Source organism: Rattus norvegicus, chromosome 17, assembly GCF_036323735.1.
Source record: "Rattus norvegicus strain BN/NHsdMcwi chromosome 17, GRCr8, whole genome shotgun sequence".
Taxonomy (NCBI): domain Eukaryota; kingdom Metazoa; phylum Chordata; class Mammalia; order Rodentia; family Muridae; genus Rattus; species Rattus norvegicus.
The window spans coordinates 7,812,501-7,836,214 of NC_086035.1; the positions used below are offsets into that span (position 1 = coordinate 7,812,501).

At 49.3% G+C, this 23,714-nt stretch overlaps 1 protein-coding gene across 2 annotated transcripts in view; it reads left to right on the forward strand.

Annotated features, from left to right (window-relative positions):
* Trpc7 (transient receptor potential cation channel, subfamily C, member 7) overlaps nucleotides 1-23,714 on the forward strand; it is a 131,111-nt gene that overhangs the window by 104,547 nt on the left and 2,850 nt on the right. For both annotated transcript variants that reach the window (XM_017600463.3, NM_001191691.3), the window contains 4 exons: nucleotides 10,979-11,174; nucleotides 15,978-16,199; nucleotides 17,060-17,140; nucleotides 23,477-23,552. In XM_017600463.3, the coding sequence (XP_017455952.1) occupies nucleotides 10,979-11,174; nucleotides 15,978-16,199; nucleotides 17,060-17,140; nucleotides 23,477-23,552 (575 nt within the window). The remainder of the gene's footprint in view (nucleotides 1-10,978; nucleotides 11,175-15,977; nucleotides 16,200-17,059; nucleotides 17,141-23,476; nucleotides 23,553-23,714) is intronic.

Genomic DNA, 23,714 nt, shown 5'->3' on the forward strand with positions numbered 1-23,714 from the left:
CCACTGTCTCCCCAGGAGGTCAGTTTAAGCTCTCTCCGCTTAACTCTGGTTGTTGATTAAAGGTGGGCTCTGTCCTCACAGAAATAAAATAAAAATGACCCTGACCAACCTTTTCTACAGGCTGCTGTGGAGAGAGCACTGGAGATATCTGTCTAATCAAAAAACAGCGCCCTTGTTAAGTTCTATCTCCCCAGGAACTACTTTTAATAGAAGGAACTTTAGAAGTGCTGGGCAAAATTAGAAGCTCTTGTTTTCCATGATAACGATGGAAAATTTCCATACTCCACCCAGGGAAGATTCTTATGTCCCACCTTACCCAAGAGCAGGAGGTGCTGACCCTTGGCTGCTCCCATTTTCTCTCCCTGGTGGTCCATCTTGCAATCCTGAGGGGCTCTGGGGCAGAGGGAGGGGGTCCTTCAGACTGTCACACATTCCTGTACTGCTACCACCCCTAAGCCTGAGCCTCAGGCACTGTGGCTCCATACCGTCCCTTTGAAGACAATAAGAGATGGGGACAGTAAGAAATGTTGTGCCTTAAGCAGTCCCTCAGTCTTTTTTCATTTAACCCACACCATGGAGACACAGACACCACTAGAGAGGAGGCTCTGCACTTGCCCAAGATCACGGAGCCAGTAAATGGACATGAACTCCTCCCTCTATGACTTCATTCCACCAAGTAGAACCCTACATCCACGTGCTCTGAGCAGGAGGTTGTCTCTTGGCGCTCCTATGGTGCTAATACTCAAGACTAACATACTATAAAAGACTTGTCAGTGAGACCCCCAACAGTTCCACACATCTTGGCTATCAGTGTACAGCCCATGGCTTTCCCATGTCTAACGGGTATCTCAGTCATAATAGATAGTTATGGGACAACTTCTGAGTGTCAAGTTCTATTTTGGCCCCGCAGCCCTGGACTTTAATAAGAGACTTCCTTTACTGCCTCCCAGGGACTCTTAAACAAATGAGACTGGCAGAAGAGGACAGGCAGCAGGTTTGAACCATGTGACCACTGTAAATGATGTTTGGCAGCAGCTGGGAGGAAGTGTTGGCTTGGCAGGGTCAGGGAATGCTTCTTAGAAGGGATGGCCCAGGGGAGGGTTCTTAGAAGAAATCTAGAAGGGCACCCAGCCCATGCAGGATACCTTCAAAGAACTGTAAATAGCCAAGAGCCTGTTGGAGATGGGAAAAGATTACACAAGGGAGTCTGGAAGAGACTACGCCGTGAAGAGTCTTCCAAGTCCTGATAGAGGGTGAGAATCTTGACTGAGCCCTCTCTTAGATGAAGATGTGCTCAGAGGCACTTCAGAAAGGATGCTGTGACAATCCTGTGGAGGGTGGAGGGGTGCACACAGATACTTGGACTTTACCTGAACCTACTGCTGAAGACGGGAGGCTGAGTAGAACAGGAATGTAGGACCATTCTTCTAGAAAGTTCTACAACCGGAACCACTCCAGAGGGAAGCAAGCTAGATGTGCTGGGAGGCTGAGAGGAGAAGCAGAAGCGAGGTGGAGGTAAAGGCTACAGTAGTGGTGGTGGATATGAAGGAGGGATACAAGGATCTAGCCATGTGTGGGTCCTGTGGGGCAGCCAAGGCTGGATTACGTCAATCAGTGGCCTGTTACCAGAAGCCATGGAAAGGGCCCCCTGGGACACATAGGTCCTTGGCTGCTTCCATTTTATCTGCACAGTGCATGGTGTAGTGTGCGGTGAGCCATATGGGAGAGAATCGCCATACCTGGCCTCAGTGTAAGGCGTTTGCCAGGATCCTGGCAGCACGGGAACACAGCATGTCTGATCTAGCAGCTCCATGGGCTGAGTTTAAAATCATGCTTCATTTTATTCCCAAGGTCATGGTCGTCAACCTTTAACAATACAACAGATACAAGGTGTTTGGATATATAAGAGAGTTCATCAGATAAGTCCTGGGACCCGACAGGGTGTCACACAGTCAGACACAGAGCCCCTCTCAGACCCAGAGAGTTTGGGCAACTACGCTTAACGCTAAGATGTAAAAAGCAAACAAACAAACAAAAAACCTTACTGTTGCATGGCTCATTAATATATAACTGATAGTCCTTTACCTGGGCTGTTTTTAAAGGCTAACAACACTTTTTAGAAGGAGTATTCTGTTGCTTTACGGTGTTTGCCTGGAATGCTCCTTTCTGTCCCTCTCACATTAATTCATCACATGAAATGTTAAAGCCCCTTCAGCAGACTAAAAGGTGGCAAAGGGTTTGGATGATTTGTTGTTGTTGCTGTTGATGATGTTGCTGCTGTTGCTGTTGCTGCTGCTGTTGATGTTGATGTTGTTGCTATTGATGATAATGTTGTTGTTATTGCTGTTGCTGTTGCTGTTGTTGTTGCTGTTGTTGATGATGTTGTTGATATTGTTGCTGTTGTTGCTGTTGTTGTTGCTGCTGTTGCTGCTGCTGTTGTTGTTGCTGTTGTTGTTGATGATGTTGTTGTTGTTGTTGCTGATGTTGTGGTTGTTCTTGTTCTTGTTGCTGTTATTGCTGTTGTTCCTGCTGTTGTTGTTGCTGTTGTTGATGATGATGTTGCTGATGTTGTTGTTGGTGTTATGGTTGTTCTTGTTCTTGTTGCTGTTATTGCTGTTGTTCCTGCTGTTGTTGTTGCTGTTGTTGATGATGATGTTGCTGATGTTGTTGTTGGTGTTGTGGTTGTTCTTGTTCTTGTTGCTGTTATTGCTGTTGTTCCTGCTGTTGTTGTTGCTGTTGTTGATGATGTTGTTGATGATTTGTTGTTGTTGCTGATGTTGTTGCTGTTCTTGCTGTTGTTTTTGTTGCTGTTGCTGTTGTTGCTACTGTTGCTGTTGTTGTTGTTCCTGCTGTTGATGATCTTGTTGTTGCTGCTGCTGTTGTTGCTGCTGTTGTTGCTGCTGTTGTTGCTGTTGTTGTCACTATTGTTGCTGTTGTTGTTGTTGCTGTTGTTGTTGATGATGCTGTTGCTGTTGTGGTTGTTGATGATAATGTTGTTGCTGCTGCTGTTGTTGCTGTTGTTGCTGCTGTTGTTGTTGCTATTGTTGCTACTATTGTTGTTGTTGCTGTTGTTGTTGCTATTGTTGCTACTATTGTTGTTGCTGTTGTTATTGTTGCTGTTGTTTTTGTTATTGCTGTTGTTATTATTGTTGTTGCTGTTGCTGTTGTTGCTGTTGTTGCTGTTGCTGTTGTTGCCACTATTGTTGCTGCTGTTGTTGTTGATGATGCTGTTGCTGTTGTTGCTGTTGTTGTTGATAATGATCTTGTTGTTGCTTTTGTTGTGGCTATTGTTGCTGTTGCTGTTGTTGCTGTTGTTGTTGTCGCTGTTGTTGTTGATGTTGTTACTGTTGTTGTTGCTGTTGGTGGTGATGCTGCTGCTGTTGTTGCTGTTGCTGTTGTTGCTATTGTTGTTGTTGCTGCTATTGTTGCTACTATTGTTGTTGCTGCTGCTGCTGTTGCTGTTGCTGTTGTTGTTGTTGTAGTTGCTGTTGTTGTGGCTATTGTTGCTGTTATTTTTGCTGCTGCTATTGTCATTGTTGTTTTTGTTGTCATTGCTGTTGCTGTTGTTGTTGCTGCTGTTGTTGCTGTTGTTGTTGCTGCTATTGTTGCTGTTGTTGCTACTATTGTTGTTGTTGCTGCTGTTGTTGCTGCTGTTGATGATGTTGCTGTTGCTGCTCTTGTTGTTGTTGCTGTTGTTGTCATTGTTGTTTTTGTTGCTGTTGTTGCTGTTGTTGTTGTTGTTGCCGCTGTTGTTGCTGTTGCTGTTGTTGTTGCTGCTGTTGTTGCTGTTGCTGCTCTTGTTGTTGTTGCTGTTGTTGTCATTGTTGTTTTTGTTGCTGTTGTTACTGTTGTTGTCATTGTTGTTGCTGTTGCTGTTGTTGCTGTTGTTGTTGCTGTTGTTGTCATTGTTGTTTTTGTTGCTGTTGTTACTGTTGTTGTCATTGTTGTTGCTGTTGCTGTTGTTGCTGTTGTTGCTGTTGTTGTCATTGTTGTTGCTGTTGCTGTTGTTGCTGTGGCTGTTGTTTTTATTGCTCTTGTTTCTGTTGTTGTTGCTGTTGTTGCTATTGTTGCTACTATTGTTGTTATTGCTGCTGTTGTTGCTATTGTTGTTGCTGTTGTTGTCATTGTTGTTGTTGCTGTTGTTTTTATTGTTGTTGTTGCTGTTGTTGCTACTGTTGTTTTTGCTGCTGTTGTTGCTGCTGCTGTTGCTGTTGTTTTTGTTCTTGCTGTTGTTGTCGTTGTCGCTGTTGTTGTTGCTGTTGTTGCTACTATTGTTGTTGTTGCTGTTGTTGTTGCTGTTGTTGCTGCTGCTGTTGTTGTTTTTGTTGCTGTTGCTGTTGTTTTTGTTGCTTTTGTTGTCGTTGTTGCTGTTGCTGTTGTTGCTGTTGTTGATAATGATGTTGTTGTTGCTGTTGTTGTTGCTGTTGTTGTTAATGATGATGTTAATGATGATGTTGTTGATGTTGTTTTGCTGTTGTTGTTGCTGTTGTTGTTGCTGTTGTTGTTAATGATGATGTTAATGATGATGTTGTTGATGTTGTTTTGCTGTTGTTGTTGCTGTTATTGTTGTTCATGATGTTGTTGTTGCTGTTGTCGTTGCTGTTGCTGCTGTTATTGATGATGATGTTGTTGCTGTTGTTGTTGTTTTGTCACTGGAGACTCCTAAGCAAATACCCTGCCACTTATCTGTATCCCTAGACCAAGTTTTAAGGCAAGAGACCCAATCACAGAAAGAAAGTATGCTCTAACGGTTGACGTCTTACCATCCAAGTACTAACCAGGCCTTAGGCTTGCTTGACTTCCAAGATTAGATTTCAGGGTGTTTTGGCCATAGGTCCTTGATGACTATCTTTGTGACATAATATCTCAAGCGCCACCTCAGGTCCTCACCAGAGTAGAAGCTCTGCCAGGGAGGACATGTTAACCTTTTTAGTCACCAAAATTTCATTCTAGCTGTGGAAGTTGAATAGAAACTCTCATTCTCAAAGAAACAGCCTGAGAGGAAACCGGATAATAGCAGGCCATCTCTCCAAGTGGGAGGAGGTAAATTGCCCAGCAACTTGAAGACCTTGGCTAAGCAATGGGCTTTGACAGTGATAAAGTCACTGAAGGAGAAAGCCTGGATCTGTTTTTATTTCCAACACATTGTAAGGTTACAGAGACTTCCCCCATATGCTACAACCTTTTGCTATTAAGGAAACAATGAAAGGAAAAAAATGTCAATCCTAACATGAGTATGCTTATCACACAGTTGACGCATAGCAAACTGTCTTGTGCCCCTCACCAGCACCGTGAGAATTCACTTGTCCTTCACAACAGCGGTACACAATAGAGACTATTGTTTTCCCATCTTATGCACTGATGGCTGTCTACAGCAAGGCCTGAAGGAAGGGAAGCAGGTAGAACAAATTCATCCACTCATAACCGCACAATGAGTTTGCTGAGATCCTTCTATCTGCCTGGCTGGCTGGATTTCACTCACCTCAAGCCACACCCCTCTTTTCTGGAGTTTCTAATCCCAGCTCCTCATTTGGGGCCCAAGATAGAACCACAAGGTGATTCAGAGGCAGAGGCGGGAACTCTGGGGTTAGGAGCTTGGCAGGAACATAGACTCCCTTGGATGTTTGACTATCTCCCCTCACCCTCCTCAGGCATGGTGATTGGTTTTGGTCCCTGGGATCTGAGTATTACAGCCTGCCTGCAAGCTCTTTCTCTGCCCCAGCACCTTCCTCCGCACCTTGCTTGGACAGCAAGCTGGTGTTGCTGTCTTTTGGCAGAACTCTAACAGGGCACAGCTATTGTCTTCTGAGCCCTCAGAGCAACCCTCTGAGCTCTGATCCTCCTGCTTAATTTTAGCTTGCTAGCTGCACATTGGCTAGGTAACTAAACTGAACCCAATGCTTGTGGGGAGGGTTTGTGTCATTCTGAAGAAGCAGCAATTTTCATAACAATCGGCCTAAACTGTCGCCTTGTTGATCAGTTTGTTCTCTGAGGCACGGGCAAGCCGCCTCTTCAGGAAACCTGTTATTAAAGTCTCATTATCCAGGCGAGACAGACCTGGGAGAGAACTGATTACCTTGTCCCAGCTTTCTGCATGACAGATCAGCCCCAACCTCCCCCCCCCCACACACACACACACACACACACGCCCCCACCCAGGGAGACAAGGGTGAATCACATCTATTCAGGGTCACTCGCAGGCTCTTGCTGCTAAGAGGACTCCTCAAACCAGGGCTGCGGCCTATTGACTAACTTCAGTCTCTTCCCCTGCAAGCCCAGAGTCAAAAAGGGAAGACAGAGAAAAAAGGGAGCATGGGCTGGAGGAGCCAGAGGACGATCTTCATGAAATCAAACATCTGCGGTGATCTGACAGACGGAAGGCAAAGGAGGCTTGTTCAGGAAAATCGAGAAATACCTAACTGATTACCAATCATTCAATGGGCCTTTGGAGTTAATGGGGCTGTGTCTGCCACCAGCCAGCACAGAGCACCCAGCCGCAGCCGGCTTTCACAGCATTCTCCGCTAGCACCTACCTACCAGATTTCTTTCAGAGTTTGACAAACCAGCAGATGAATCGAAAGGATAGCAGCCATTCAGGATGCCATCCATGCTCACTGAAAATGTCACATGAGTTGCTCATTTAATCTTCCCAGCAACTGAGTGTAAAGCCCCAATATGGCCCACTTCACAGTTGAACAAACCGAGATCCTAACAGTCTTTGTAACATGTTTAAAACATACACATATCTAGTATGAATATTGAGGAGATCTGGACCCCCGGCATGCATCTCTGCTCGCCCCACCTGTCTTCTGTGAGTGACACAGCTGAGGACCTGGCACTGTACAGCTAGTCGGGTGAGAGGAGGATGGGGAGCCAAGAGCTGCAACCTTTGATGAGGAGGAACCCCAGATGTGGTCCTACCGCAGCCAGATGCCAGTGGGGGCCTTCATGATTAGTTTTGTGGTAGACGTCAGTTAAATCAGTCCAGAATCTTCCTTCCTGAAAGGCAACTCCAGACAATGAGGAGAAGGGTAGACCTTTTGCTCCCTCCACCCTGGGTCTTGTGGCTCCTGCAAATTCTAGGCAATAATTGGACTCAAGGGCTCACATCTACAAAGCCAGTGCTCAGGAGGCTGAGGCAGAAGGATGGCCATGAATTCAAGGCCAAGCCAGGTAGTGGAAAGTGATTAAAAAAACCATTGCAGGCCATGGGACACCCCCACAGGACCCTGGGGTTAGCTCCAGGCCTGAGCCCTTGGCATCAGTGATGGTCTAATGACTTGTTTCTAAGCCCAGCTTCTTTTCTAAGAATATACTAAGGGGTTGGGGATTTAGCTCAGTGGTAGAGCGCTTGCCTAGCAAGCGCAAGGCCCTGGGTTCGGTCCCCAGCTCCGAAAAAAAGAAAAGAAAAAGAAAAAAAAGAATATACTATATAGGCTTCCAAGATGTAGGTAACACAAATCTTCTCCCACTGAGGGCAGTGAGACTGAGTTTCCTTAATTTCTTTATCCCTGCCACACCCTAAACTAGAAGATATGAGCCCGGCATCTCACACTGACTACCAAGCTCTTTCCCTTTCAAAAGCATACATTGCTCATTGGCCTTTCCCCATCACTCACGCACTTTTCTTTCTTCCAATGCCTGTTGTTTGCATGCTGATTCACAGAAGTGTTTATGAAGCCAAGTGTGTTGTCATGAACCTGCGATCTTAGTACTGGAGGCAGTAGGATCAGGTTTAAGGCCACCTGCTTTGGCTACACACTGAGTTAAAAACCAGCCTGGACTATGTGTTGTCTGTATGGTTTGAATTTAAACACTCCCCACCCACAGGCTCATGTGTCTGTGTAGGTGGGTTATGGGACCTTTAGAAAACTGCGTCTAGCTTGAGGAAGTGTGTCACTGAAGAAAGGCTCTATCTTTAGTCTGGCCTGGGCTTCTTCTGACCACTGAGGCTTGAGGATGGAGCCTCACTCTCCTGCCACCGTGATGTCTCCACCAGATATCCTCTTACGTCGTGAGTCAAGATACCACCTTCCTACCTTAAGCTGTCTCTTTTGAGGCATTTGATCAAACCAACAAGGAAGGTTCTTAGTATATCTGCTAATGTTTGCAGATTCAAGTCCTTTTCCCTCCTGTCTATGGCTTACTGTGCTTCTGGCATTCAGGATCTCTTGGTGTCCGTAGTATAGTTTCTGAAACTCTCCCCAAGGCAAGATCGTCTAGTAAATTCTCAGCAATGGCGTATGCTAGTTTCCATCATAAATATTTTTTTCCAATTTTAACACTTCTGTTTCGTTCAGAACTTATCTATCAGTCCAGACAAAACACGGTATCACTCGCAGAATAGCCCAGGTAATCTTGCATGTCAGATGCTGGCCAATAAGGTCTCCCCTGTCAATACGAATAGCAAACACTAATCTGTTCGTAGTAGTACACTGATCACTCCTGTGGCATGGGCAGACTCCAAAAACAAGGCCCAGAGACTGACTGAGGCTCCCACTGCCCTGACTTGGTCAGTCAGCCCACCTTTTCTCCGGAAGAGGATCTGTTGCTTCAGTTCATGCTGCCTCCTATGAAGAGGAGAGCTGTGGACCTCGAGAGCTTGGAAGAGGTGGTTGCAATCTGGCTAAGATCTCTTCCCAACCAATCAGGCTAAGACCTCTTCCTGACCAATTAGGGATGAGTGTTTATCCCTCCAGCAATCTCGAGTCTGGGCCTCTTGTAATTATGCTTCTAGAAACGAGGCTAAGTGGAGGTTCAGAGGCTAATCCTTGCCCTGGAGAGGCGACATCAAGTGAGCATGCACTGCTAGCTTTCTGGACTGGGGTCATGTCTCTTCAGAGACCCTGTTGCAAACACAGTCTTACCAAAATGTAATCTGCATAACAGGCCTGCTCTGCCTCCTTCTGACTACAAACACAGAATGCCTAAGAAGGAACTGGAAGTAGGTGAGGGCTCAGAGGCAGACTTCATAGTGAGAAGCAACGCATGCTGGACCTGAGCCCATCTCCGACTGAAACCAGTGGAGAGGGCTGGCCCCGCCCCTGTCACCTGTGACTTCATTGGCATCAGCCAGAGACCTGTGGAGTGATGGAGGGTAAGGAACGGAAAGTGAACTTGGGTGAAATATCTCGCCATCATAGGTATCAGCCTGTTTCTGTTGAGGATAAGTGCTTGCCACTTTTTGCTGGATCCCATGGAGAAGGGAACAGCTGTGCAAGAGACCGAGAGCTGCTGGTTCCTACAAGTTTAGGGTCTGGAGTTCATTATCCCACAGCTCAGGACGCTCTATGCCACGGTTCCTTTCCACAAAGAGATAACAGAATAATTCCCTCGTGGTGGGAGGCGGTACCTCCGGAAATCTTCCACACAGCAAGCGCACCATGTTTTCACAAACAATGGATTCACATCTTCTATGAGAAAACCATTTTCCCTCTCTAGAACAGCAGTGGGAGCCAGAGCTCTGCAGCAATGGCTCCTACCCAGTCTTCTCTTCAAAAGGTGAGGCATGCCTTTAATCCCAGCCCTCTGAAGGCAGAGGCACAGGCAGACGGATCTGTGTGAGTTCAAAGCCAGCCTAATCTACACAGTGAGCTCCAGCCAGCCTGAGCTACACAGTGAGACCCCGTCTCAAAAACAAGCAAGCAAGCAAACAAACAAACAAACAAACAAACAAACAAACGAAGCCCTGCTAGTGAATTCCTGGTTAAATGTTAAACACACAGCTTCAAAGGAAATAAAAGGTAAGCAATACCCAGCATAAATTCATTTTGGATACCAGCCTCTCAGACTCGGGGATGCACGGGGATGAGCTACACTGCTGTGCACACCAGCCGCCACCCCCACACATAGACACCCCCATATTCTCACATGCGGGGGGACTGTAAATTCATGCGAGTCCAGAGTGGATTTTTAGCCCAGGTTGGAAAACTTAACATTTTTGTACATTTTCTCAAATAAATCTCAAAGCTTGAGAGACGCCGATGGGGTGGGGTGAGCTCTAGTTAATCTTGGACATTTGTGGGTGAGTGTGGAAAAACTGAAATGTTAAGGGGCGGGGGTAGGGGGGGAGTCCTGTCTTATAATGGCACTGGGAATTTGGATGCAGACTAGAAAGTTGAACTTTATGTCCCTAATATATATTCTAAGCCATCCAACCGAGATCCAGCTTTTTGACTGGATATTATGTAATAAGCCTGATACAAATTCGTAGCCAGAAGGTTAGGACCGGGAAATGTGCTTGGGGACTGAGACCACCGTATTCAGTAACTTCAGAGGGTCAGAGAGCAATCCGCTAACGGCCAGGCCTTCCCTGGATCACCCGCCGTCCGTGTGTGGCACACCCCAGATGTGGCACCCGCAGAATTAGAACGACACATACATTTTCCTCTGCCTTTTCTTCTGACCAACCCTCCCTGGCTGAGAGGTCTTTGTTTATGTGATCGCTCTCAGGCAGTGAGGATAAACAGAAGCCTGCTACCAGGTAGTCAGAGACCCACAAGTGCCAGGTAGCAATGCTAACTCTGTTGAACCCAGGTCGTGGTCAGGCTGTGTAGCCTAAGAAAACCCGTTTGAGAGTCCACGGAAGGAACGCTGAACTCACCTGAGGCTCAAAAGCAAACATTTGCCCTGCGTTTAATTTTAGATGTCTGATTAATTACAGCGGGATAAAAGAAAGAAAGAAAGAAAGAAAGAAAGAAAGAAAGAAAGAAAGAAAGAAATCCCAGCCAGGAGTCCCAGCAAATTTGAATTTAAAACGGAAGAAACTGTCCTGTGAGAGTCTTTCTGAGTCTTCTCAGAAATCTGAGTATCTCAGTATTTCAGAGCATAGGCATCAGCTGCCCACCCCAGTCCCGATTTGGTGTGGGGGTTGGGGGGGAGGGGGAGACCATTAAAGCCTAGTAATGAAAGGGCAGCTTTCATTTCAAAAGTGCGAACTAGTTCAAGGTGCTTGAAAGAGCCGTCTGCTTCCTCGTAGAGTTGAAGAGAGCTTTAAAACCCTGTTTTGGTCCATATTTGGCTTGTCTGAGGTCATCTCGGTGGTGCTGAAGTACGACCACAAGTTCATCGAGAACATCGGCTACGTGCTGTACGGCGTTTATAATGTCACCATGGTGGTTGTGCTGCTCAACATGCTGATAGCCATGATCAACAACTCCTATCAGGAAATCGAGGTAAGCCAGCTCCGAGCTGTCCCTCCCCTGGTAGTCAGAGCGCCGCAGCAAAGAGGGCCGTGGCATCAGACACGCATGCGCCTTCACGTGGGACGCTAAGACTGTAGGTAGCAGACAGGCAGCCCTGCTGCCGACACCATGTGGAAAAACCTAGCGAGAGCAGAAGGAACCAGGCATTCAGGCAGCCCTTGGCGCATCACAATGGCTGCGAGCCCATTCCCCCTCTGCCTGTCTTGTGCTTCTTAAGTACCTACTGTGTGCTGAACCAGTCCCACAGTGACGGTGCAGACAAGTCCCTGTGCCCAAGGAGCTCATAGGTCAATAAGAAAAAAAGCAGAGAATGGGGATGTGGAGATGGCTTCGTGGATACAGTGCATGCTTACTTAGCAAGCATGGGGACCCGAAACTGGCTCCTGAGACTCTATGTAAAAAGCTAAACATGGCACCGTTTGCCTGTAATCCTAGCTCTGGGAAGGAAAAAGCAGCAGGATCTTGGAAGCTCTCAAGCCCTCCAGCCTAGCCTGGTCAGTAATCTCCAACTTCAGTGAGGGAACCTGTGCCCTCAAATACGGTGGAAAATGTTGGAGAAAGATCCCCAACATCAAACTATGGCCTCTACATGCACACATACAGGCATGCACACTCATATAGATCCACGTATGCACAACGCCCTACACACACATACACAAAAACAAACAAACAAGACCAGGTAAGGGCTGGGGAGATGGCTTAGCAGGTAAAGGTACTTGATGTGCAGGTCCTGACGACCAGGGTTCAGTCCCCAGAACCCATATAAAAGAGGAAAGAAAGAAACAACCGCACAAAGTCGTCCCTTGACCTCCACATGTGTGCCATAGCACACGCATTCCCATGCTGCACACACATACAGTACTAAGTAATATTTTAGTGTTAAAAAGCCAGGTAAGGTGATCACCACATCACCACGTTTTGGGGTCGGTGCAAACAGGCACAGAAGATGCAAAGTGAAGAGAAGGAGACTGACTGGAAAGCTTGGGGCCACCTAAAGATGGAAACTGCTTTGCCAGAAAGGTAACCGAGAGGGGCTGGGGATTTAGCTCAGTGGTAGAGCGCTTACCTAGGAAGCGTAAGGCCCTGGGTTCGGTTCCCAGCTCCGAAAAAAAAGAACCAAAAAAAAAAAGAAAAAAGAAAAAAGAAAGGTAACCGAGGTCAAAAGAAAGTATCGGGCTGTGGATGAGGCCCGAAGTGCTCACCGAGCATGTTGAGGTCTCCGGTGAGATTCCCCAGGAATGGGAAGGGGGTGGGGGGTGGAAAGGAGGGAGAAAAGAGATGCTTTAAAAATAAAGAAGTTGGGGGTGCAGCTTAGTGGTAGCATTTGCAGAGCCATATCAATCCCCAACATTTCAAGAAAACAAAAGGTATCAACAGATGATTATTAAGAACTAAAATACACAAGCCATGAGCAGTCTTATTAGAACATCAAGGAATTGAAGCAGCTCAAATGAGCAATATACGAATCAAGTTAAAGGGCTGGAGAAAAGGCTCAGTGGTTAAGAGCATTGACTGCTCTTCCAGAGGTGCTGAGTTCAATTCCCAGCAACCACATGGTGGCTCACAACCATCTGTGATGGGATCCGATGCCCTCTTCTGGTGAAGAGAGATAGTATACTCATATACATAAAATAAATCTTTTTTAAAAAAAAGCAAAACAAAACAAACAAACAAAGTAAAGGAATCAAGTTAAATTGACCATGATGGCCCTGAAGAAGTCAATATACTTAAGAAGAAAAGGAAGCCATAGTGGGGGTGGGCAGCAAGATGGCTCAATGGGTAAAGGGACTTGTTGCCAAGCCTGGTGACCTGAGTTCGATCCCAGGACCCACGTGGTAGAGAGAACTGACTCCCGAGAGTTCCTCTCTGATTTCCACACATGCACCACGGCATGAACACATCCAAACACATATGCACACACAGTAATAAACAAATGTAATACCTTTCTTAAAAGGTCAGTGCACATACCTAGAATACCAACACACACAAGACCATGTCTGAAAAACAAGCCAGCGTACAGAATAGATGAAGGTTTTACCTAATGATGACAGTGGAAATCTCCAAGCCTTATAGAAAGGTGTCCCCTGTGGAAGAGGGGACAAGGGGGAAGAGGGGACAAGGGGGATATACATTGGGAGTGTATGTGTGTTTGGAAAAGAAAAACCTCCTCAAGGAGAAAATGGAAAAGGTAACTGGGGCTGAAGAGATGGCTCGGTGATTAAGAGCAGGTACCACTCTTGCAGAGGACCAGAGTTCAGGTCCCAGCACCCAGGGGACCTTATACCATCTTCCTATAATACCATATTCCATATTCCGTTGGTACCTGCACTCACATGTTCATGTGCCATTCCCACCCCAGACACACACATACACACGCACATACATACATACATACACACACACACACACACACACGCATGCACACACATTCACACACACTCACGCATACACTTGCTTTTTAAGAGGAAAAAGAGATCCCCATTGGGATGCCTGCCTCTTAGGCAGAACTGTGGGAAAAGGCGATGGACAGAGTCCCTTTCAACGTCTACCTCCTTATGCTTTGTAAGTTAGGGAGAAGCTCCCCCCGGTGCTATTAAATGAAAAGTGCAAATTGTATTTCTCCAAACACAAGCAGGCAAATCTCCTATGAATACGAGGACACACGTAAACGAGTGGGGGAGACGGATCGGAAAGGATGCCAAGGATGGGACCACAAGGATGGGACCACAATCCTCCTGTAGGGCGGGGAGCCGGAAGTGGACGCAGGCTCAGTCGTGGCCTGTCGCACTTGCTGGCAAACCCTCAATAAGAAGAAACTATTGCATCCACATTTTTCATGTAGGAAAATAAAAAACTCAGTCCAAATACGGATTTTTTTAAAAGGGTAGAATCAGACTGTGTGGCTTTAACCTCGGGCATTTATTTTCTTATAGCGGTAGGAGACAGAAGAGCAGGACGCCCAGGCAGATGGTTCCCTGTGAGGCTGTCCTCCTGGACACTCAGAGAGCAGCCTCCCAGCTGTGCCCTTCCAGGGCCTTTCTGCCAATCTGCCTGATCAGTGCGCCCGTGTAACCTCATCTAACGTCAAGCACCTTTCAAAAAGGTTCTGTCTGCAAATCCATTCGCATCCCAGAAAAGTGGGGTGAGAGCGACAGCAGATGGTTTTTAAGGTCATTTGGTCCATCATATACACTCCCAGAAAGACCATTGCAGACCACAGACTTGCACCCCACCCACCCCACTCCCCAGAGAATGCAGCACACACGGGAGGGATAGACCAGTGACATCTTAAGAAGCATTTTAATATATTTGGTTTCCTGTGCAAATAAGCTATTGCCAACCAGTCCTATCCTGCTGAACCTCGTTTTTCCCAGTGTAAGAAAGGGCAAAGAGTGCTTGAAGAAAACCTGTGGGTCTCTATATCTCCCACCCGGAGATTTAAGCAAACAGTTTGAGGTTCAGTCCACTTAGCCCTGGCATGACAAGGTTGGCTAAGCGATACCTGCTTGGTCCAGGGCTGGGGAGCCCATAGCTCATAGCTCAGGGTGATATGAGATGGGCAAACACTGTGACCTAGCCCCTCCCCTCTAGGCCCTGGACAACTTCTTATCCAAGTCAGAGGCTGTGAACTGTCCCCATGAGCCAAGAATTATATGGGGCATGAACCCTGGGTCTCATGAGCACATTTGGCAGTGGTGAGTGAATATTTGTAAGCCTTCCATGAGGACACTTACGGATTCATTCACTAGACAGTGAGCACTTCCTGTCAGGATCCATAGGCTCACCCGCCCCTGCGACCCCATCCCTCTCCTCCTCCATCTGGGACAGTCATGGCTCTCTGAGGAGCCACTGTGCATTGCCGCCTGACTGCATCCTCGACCCCCAAACCTCCACCTAGCCTTTTGTGTCAGCATTTAAACGAGCAAAACAATTTCTTTTAAAAGTGAGAAAACCCTTCTACAGGGCTCTCACAGTTCTCTACCGCCAGTGTTCACACAGCTCGGTGGTTCACACTGCTCAGTGGTTCATACTGATCAGTGGTTCACACGGCTCTGTGGTTTACACTAATCAGTGGTTCACACTCCTAAGTAGTTCACGCTGCTCAGTGGTTCACACAGCTCAGGGGTTCTCACTGCCCAGCACCGCTCCCACTGTTGGCTCGAACCCCATTCTCCGTTCCACCTCCCCGCCTCAGGCTGACTGAGAACTCCTCAGCTCTAATATCAGCCATGGAACAGACTTTGAGCCCTGGTTAGGCCAAGCCCAGCACGAGATCCTCTCTCAGAGTGGGCGCGTATCTCTAGGTCAGCCGCAGGCAGGCTGACAGTGATTAATCCATCGTGCCATTGGCCAGACTGTGGGATCCAAAAGATACGCCTCCCCCTAAACACAGGCCAGAAAGCACAGAGTAGAATGTTTCCTCTGCAGGAAGCTGGCAGTAAGGCCTGCTCCCCGCCGGGGAGATTAACAACATTTCATGCCTGTGTCTGGCATGGTTACATGTCTTCTATGGATATGTAGTTCCTTTAGTTTTTCTAGCCACCTTTGAAGCAGGTAAACAGTTTACATTCCCATTTTATAGATGAGTTAGCTGAGGTCCAGAACTGCTAAGTCAAATGCCATAGTTTTCACAACTCGTAAGGACCACAGCCAGGATTTGAACCTATGTGGGTTCCAATGTTCTCCTCGGCGTAGCACCCTTCTTCCTCTTGTTTCCCATCATCCTATATCATCGTGGCCTCTGACACATGTAACTGTTCCCTTGTTCTGCAGGAAGACGCAGACGTGGAGTGGAAATTTGCTCGAGCCAAGCTCTGGCTTTCCTACTTTGATGAAGGAAGAACTCTCCCTGCTCCCTTTAACCTGGTGCCGAGTCCTAAATCCTTTTATTATCTCATAATGAGAATCAAGATGTGCCTCATAAAGCTCTGCAAATCTAAGGCCAAACGCTGTGAAAACGACCTGGAAATGGGCATGCTGAACTCCAAATTCAGGGTAGGTAGCATTGGGCGTGGGGGGGGTGAGAAGATGAGGGGAGCGGGAGGAGGAAGGAGGGAAGGGAGGAGGGAGGGGAGGAGGAGGAGGGGGAGGGGAGGGGGAAGGCTGTGTTTGACTCCCTGCTTCAAACAAAGGAAGCCAGCCAGCTGGGAGCTGTGAGGGGCCATTGCCTTGTAAAACCTACCAGGCACCTCAGCAAAGCACCACCCAGCAGAACGGCCCCAAACCCCTTAGGGAGATGCTTGAGTTCAGCAAACTGCCTGCTGCCCTAGAAAGACATGACCCCAGTAGAGGGGAGCTCCCTAAAAGCAGTGGCTCTCTACCCTCCTAACACTGCAACCCTGGAGCACAGTTCCCCAGGTTGTGGTTACCCCAACCATAACATTACTCTCATTGCTACTTCACAACGCTAATTCTGCAGGATATGAATCGTGTGTAAATATCTGATATGCAGATGGTCTTAGGCGTCCCCCGTGAAAGCCTGGGTTTGACACAGGCTGAGAACAGATGTCCGAGGGCATGTGGAGATAGAATAGCTTTTTGTAGAAAGTACCCAGAGGATGACCTGAGAACCGAGTTCCCTGCCCCGTCTCTCTCACTTCCGCTTCCGTGGTCTCAGGTTCGCAGCATGGCAGAACCTCTGAGGTGTTCTAGAGGAAAGGCAAAAAACTCAGGGCTTCCTCGACCAAAAGGGTCAATAAGTCTGTTACCATGACAACTCAGTCCCCAGGAGCAACCCTCTAGGAAGCCATGCCATTTCCAAATCTATTTCCAGAAGGTCCCCCTCCACACTGGCCCTGTAGGTAGATACTCTCAAGTCCTGCATGCATGCGTGTGTTTTTCTTTCCTTGCTCCAGAAGACTCGCTACCAGGCCGGCATGAGGAATTCTGAAAACCTGACAGCTAACAGCACCTTCAGCAAGCCCACCAGATACCAGGTAACTACCCTGTCCAAAGCGTGGGCAGAGGTGGATCCCACCGAGATGGACCCAGTCACACTGCTGTGCGAGCACAGAGCTCAGCTCCCTCCGGAGCGCCTGCCGAATGGCAGACACTGTGCCATTCACCGAGAAGGCAGAAAGTACCTTAGGGGCACCTCCAGGCCACTTAAGGGGAGAGACAGATGACAAAGCCATAGACCGCGTGCAGCATCAAACTGATCGAAGTCCCAAGAAGCAAAGAATAAGGTTAAACCTGGAGAAAACCAGGAAGGCCTAGCTAGAAGGGCATTTTCACGGAGAGGAGAGTTGGCCAAGACCTCAGACAGACAACCTCATAGACGAAGATGCTTGCACAAAGATCTCGAGCTGCTGGAGGGGAGGGCAGAAAGTAAGGTCAGAAGGAAGGCAGGGCACTGCCACTCAGGAGGGGGGGCAGAGCTCTCCAAGAAGGTCCAGGAGAGGAGGGTAACCATAGGGACAGACCCAGTAAGACTGTATTCAGCTTCAGTCATCAGTCAGGATGCAGGTAAGGGGGACACGTGTGCAGGTTCAGATATAAGGACTGACGGTCACAGTCGGGCTGTGTGAGGGGACAGTGGGGAAAAACAGACACAGGCAATGCACAGTCTGGACACACAGCCAGCAGGGCCTGAGGGGAAGGCGTGGCCCCCTCCATGACACCCAGTGTGCCCAAGGTGGCCAGGTGGATCTCAGGATCATCCATGCACACCTGTCCTTAGACTGGTAGCCCCTCTGCCTGCATTCCCTACATCCCTTCTGGAAACCTGGGCTAAATCTCTGTTCCAGTTTGAACCGGCTCCCGAGTGGTGATGCAAGGTAACCACCGGTTAGCTGTTAGACATTCTTCCCCAGCCTTCCACTCCCCTAAGTGTGGTCTCTCCTGGCTGTGATGTTGTCCTGGGTAGCCCTCTGGACTGACATGAGAAGGCGACTTGCCTCTGGTGCTGCCTTCCCAAGGGAGCCCTTACAGACCTGGCGTCTCCCTGACACAGGTCTCTAGCTGAGTCTCCTCATCTGGGTTTCAGAAGCCAGCTGTGCAGTGGAGAGGATTTAATTGCACAATTAAGAAACAGTTCAGCCTCCAAAGCGCGTACGGTTTTATCGGACGCCACGAGCTCAAAATTGGCAGCGGGCAGCTCTTGAGTTGAATCGTGTGCAGAATGGAGATGCCCAGTTTGATCTGCTTTGAGCTGTTTTACAGTCTTAGCCCTCTGACCAGCAGAAGGCTCCCACTTCGCAGCTTCTGGGAGAAGAGCGTAGATTTTTCCCTGTCACCGAGAAGATAGGAATACCTTGTAGAAACTCCGTCTTGGGCGGAGGCAGCTATGAGATAAAGGGTGATTGCCTGCGGGTGCCCTGCTCACAGATGAATCTCGATCAGCCCCGCAGCCCTCTCCTATCTGCCTACCAGCATCACAGCCTCCATCCGCCCAGCCTTAAATCTCCCAAGAACCCCTGCTGCGATGACAGAGATTGGCTGCTTTTCAGCCTCAGGCTAGGGGTGACCTTGGGAAGCTTGCTTGTCTTTTGTCGCTTAGAGAAAAGCTCCAGGCTACTTATTCAAGTATTCATCGCAGGAACGCACAGAGGCACCTGACAAGGGCTGGGGGATGGGCAGACTGAGGAGACCCCTGAACCAGCTGTGCTCTATGTCTGGGCATCCTCCTGAGCTGTAGTTGTCTACTCAGGACATTGACCTTGAGATGACCTCAAAGGACACGTGGAAGCGGGCTCCCCCAGATTCTGGCAAATTTTACAGTTAAGAGGTCTGCCTGGCTGAGGCCCCACATCCGGTTGTGACCCACCTGACCACCTGATTCTGAGGGCACTTCTGTGACCCCAGAACACTGCCCAGGCACTAGCCTGGCATTTCTCTTCCCAGTGTGTCCCCCAGAGTTCCCTCAGCCCTGCCTTGCTGGGGCTTGGCAGTCCCTTGAGTGGGTGAGGACAAGGAGCCAGAGTCCTGTCACCAGCAGCAACAGGCAAAGCCAAAGGATGGGTCTGAGGGTGACATGAGCGGCTTTGCCTGTCTGTGAGCCCACGGGGAGCCTTCCAGTCTATGTGCTCGTCACACAGTAGTTTCCACACGTGCAGAGAACCTGAAGGCCTCGTTCTTCTCCCCAGAGCTGCTAGCTCACTGAGTGCCTGTTCTGTCAACCTTGTACAGTCTGGTCATTGGCAGAAACCCTGGAGTATTCCACTCTGCCCTGTCACCAGCATCCCTGAGCCTGAGTCCCTTTGACCAATCCTTAGGCGTTCCCTGATGGCTAGTATTCTCTGTTTTAAGCTTTTCCATTGTCCTACTGCATTGTTTGGTCTTTGTTCCTACAGACTGGGGGAGCCACCTTGGATTGCTAGATCCCCTCAGCACTAGCTGTTGGCTTTAGTCAGGTCGTTCCCAGCCCAAGAGACCAAACAATAGACCAACCATGATATCGTTGGCATGGTTAAGTGCCTCTCCCCTCAGAGTTGCCCTGTGGCCTGTTCCAAGAGTCCATCTCTTAGGGGTACAGACCCCAATACCCACTCTGTGAGGGAAGCATTTCTCTATGACAAAGGACGCAGCCACAGCCTAAAGACACCTCAGAATCCAGGCACAGTCCACTATCCAAGCAGACCTTAGCTCGCATGACACAGCAGGTTGTTTGAAAGGGAGGGCGTTTATTTTGTTATTGTTGGGGGCAGCGGCTTGGTTGGGTTTCTTGAGACAGGACCTCATGTAGCCCAAGCTGGCTTAAAACTTGCTATGTAGCTAAGGCTAGCCTTGAACTCCTATCCCAGCCTGGCTTCAGGGGAGGCAGAGTCTTCTGGTTCACCTTCCAGCTGTCCTCTACTGTGAGACAAACCAGCGTGTTACAGCCAGCCACGGGTGCTGCTTTTCTTGTGCCAGGGCCTCACAAACATGACCGTCATGTGTGGCTTCTGCCGAGCACACTCCCATAAGCTGCCGCTTTTTGTTGGCGGAGGGCTACGCCATGTCCATCTGGTTCCACCCCACTTGCCTCTGTCAGTATACGCTATGTATTCTCTTCAAAGCCTGTGCTCTTGGCCACCTTGGCAGCATGAAGATTCACAGGCCCCCGAAAGGAGGGTCTGTGTCCCCTCCCACCTGCACCCAGAGAGCACTGACCCCAGGAGCCTGCCCTGGCGAGGTGCTCCTTGCAACTGGATGCTCGCTATGCTGTATGACAGCCCCTTCTTACTCACTGTGCACCTCCTCTGCTGAGTAACAGCACTAAAATACCTCTGCTGCTAGTTAAAGTCGTGGGGGTGGGGCCGGGGACGGGCCAGGGGTTGGGGAGAGGGAGAGGTCATCTTCATGAAGCCAAAGGACTCAGTGGAAGAAAGCAAGATGTCTACAGTTCAGCACAAAGGGCGCCCTCCCTCCCCTCTCTCCACCTTCCCTACATCTGTCCCACCCTACCCTACACACACACACACACACACACACACACACACACACACACACACACACAATGAAGCAGAGGAAACTTGATAACCACTTTCTCCAGAACCTTCTGGCATGCATGTCGGGGAGAATACCTTCCAACCATTTTCTGCTTTGAGGTGCACCATCGCCATCTTGTCCTTCAGCTCCCATGTTGTTCCAGTCTCTACTCTCTGTACCCCAAAACTGCAGAAACCCACACAGATCAAGCAGTTAGTGAATGGGCCATGTGTATTCAAGCGCAAAGGCTGTGAGGCCAGGAACTCTAGCCTTCTGCGAGGTCGCCCGTCTGCCGACATAAGGCTTCTTTCTCTAAGAGGGACCCAGAGCCCGCCCAAGCCCACTGACGAACGGATCCAGCTCATGAGCTCCTCATTCCCCAAACCACCAGAGAATTCACCTTATTGCGGCTTCGGTTTTCATGTTGGCTAAACTTAAACCCTGGCCTCCCCTGCTCCCCATCTGTGAGGCCCTAAAGAAGTCCCTCACACTCTGAACCCACAAGTCATCTGTAAGTAACAGTTCATCTGTCCCTGAGCTTCTGGGAAGATTGAGATCAGTTCTGTGAGTAAGACTAACACAGGCTATAAGATGCAGCATGAATGTCTTAGCTCCCTCCTCCTCTCCCTCCTCCTCTTCTTCCTCCTCCTCCTCTCCCTCCTCCTCCTCTTCCTCCTCCTCCTCCTCTCCCTCCTCCTCTTCCTCCTCCTCCTCTCCCTCCTCCTCCTCCTCTCCCTCCCCCTCCTCTCCCTCCTCCTCCTCTCCCTCCTCCTCCTCTCCCTCCCCCTCCTCCTCTCCCTCCTCCTCCTCTCCCTCCTCCTCCTCTCCCTCCCCCTCCTCCTCTCCCTCCTCCTCCTCTCCCTCCTCCTCCTCTCCCTCCTCCTCCTCTCCCTCCTCCTCCTCTCCCTCCTCCTCCTCCTCTCCCTCCTCTTTCTCCTCTCCCTCCTCCTCCTCTCCCTCCCCCTCCTCCTTTCCCTCCTCCTCCTCCTCTCCCTCTTCCTTCCTCCTCCTCCCCCTCCCCCGCCGCCGCCAATTCAGACTGGAGCTTGGCAGCCGTGATCTGAAGTGATAAGCATAGATAGCCCTTGGGATATTTCTGGAGACTTGGATTGATTGTGTGACTCAATCAGGAGCACAGCAGACACTACTAACTAGGAAGCAGTGTGGTGACTTCTACACCCACAGAAAGGTGCCTCTCATCCCCTTCATTTCTAGGTTCTGCCTTGCCATCTTCATCAGTAACAGGGAGACTCTTTCACTCCAGAAGTAGAGAGGCCGTTTGCTGGCTTCACTGAGACGGGGTCTCGCTGTGTAGCCCAGACCTGGAACTGGTCAGGAAATCACTAACCTGTCTCAGAGCGCTGGCATTCCAAGCCTATAGGAGCGCACCCAGCAGGGACACTTAATTATTGAGGTTTGCCTTGAAAGGGGACTGGTTCAACTAGCTCCCCTGTACTTGAGTCAGCCTAGCACTGTGCAGTAGACAAATGCTCAGGATGTTTTAGATTTAACAGGTAACTCCATTGCCTCCTGTGAGAATCTATAAAGAACAGTTTTGCTCTCTGTGTTTGTTTGGTTCGTGTTTCCACTGAAGGTACCAGAGGGTGGGTACATGTTCCTGTAGATACCCTGCTTCAGAGAGTAGAAGAATGTACCCTTCAGACACTGCTGTGCTAACACCCACCTCACGGGGGTGAACAAACAGGGGACAGGGGGAGGGGAGCTCGATAATGAGTGGTTCCCATCATCCAAACCATAGAGCTATGGGGACAGGAGCCCACAGGCACGGCTGAAGAGGGGCTGACTAAACTCACCCAGGCCGTGGGTGAAAGAAATTTAGCTCAGTACAGGTAACACCTTGGGACCACAGTCTGGAGACATCAACTGTGACAGTCCCTGCTGAGAGCATTAGCAGGAAAATGACTCGAAGCCTCCGGTGCCTGGCACACAGCACAGTTCCGTCTTCCTGTGGTCAGAGAGAACTCAGGACCGAGCCCAGGTCCACTACCAGCTACTGAACTCCAGAAGATACTGCCATGTCCTTAGTTCTAGGTGTGGTCAGGTGAACCAAGCACTGGCTGGACCGGGTAGCACCAGGGAGCAGGGGACCCCGGCCCCTCCCTTCAGGCTGCTCATGAGAGCTAAAATCCCAGGTTTTGGAAGATTTTGAACCTCTGATTTCATTAGAACCCTGGCTGGCAAAACCCAAAGCTCGGCTCCTCTGGGCTCAGCTCCTGACACGAGCACTACTCTCGGTGCCCCTTACGTGTAGTTCAAACTTTGCTCACCTAAGGGATACTTGCCAGCAAGTTATCTGGAAGCTAGGGACCAAAGCCTTGCTCCTCCATAACAGGTGTACAGGGTCAGGCCTGTGCGCATGCGGGGACATAGTCTCTCCATCAAGGTCCAGCTGAAAGTGCAGTTGACACTGGCAACCCTCCAAGTATAGACAGCATCCTCTAACCTGGCCTTAACTGCTCTCATGAACAGCAGGCCACTCACTGTTACCCATGAGGGCTGCATTTGCCCCAAGGACCTGATAAGACTTCCCAGAATTCCCTGTCGGGCTATAGCAACACTGGGCCTAAGGTCCTCAAGCAGAGCTGTGACTCCAAGATGGTTCTCCTTCCCTTTCTCCTTGGCTTGGCTTCCCATCAGTTGGAAGTGTCCTGTTCTCACCTCCTGGGAGGTAGGGAGGCTAAGCAGAGCTCTGCCCAAGGCCTCTCCGCTAGACAGAGCACCCTGGGACCACACTAGGCTGCTGGCGTCCAGTGCTGAGGCCTGGCTGGGTGAGAGAATGTGACGGTGCTGGCCTCGCTGCCTCTGAGCGCTGCCCCTGAGCGCTGCCATGTTTCTCCTTTCAGAAGATCATGAAGCGTCTCATTAAGAGATACGTGCTGAAGGCCCAGGTGGACCGGGAGAATGATGAAGTCAACGAAGGTATGGGAGGCCCCAGAGCGATTTTACTCTAAGTTTACAGATCAGGGGCAAGCACGGTTCTCTCAGGTGAAGACTGGAGTAGTTTGGGTTCTGCGTTCTTTCTGGAGAATGCCTTGCTCTTCAGTGCAAGCAGATGCATTCCCGTGAGCTGGGGAGACCAAG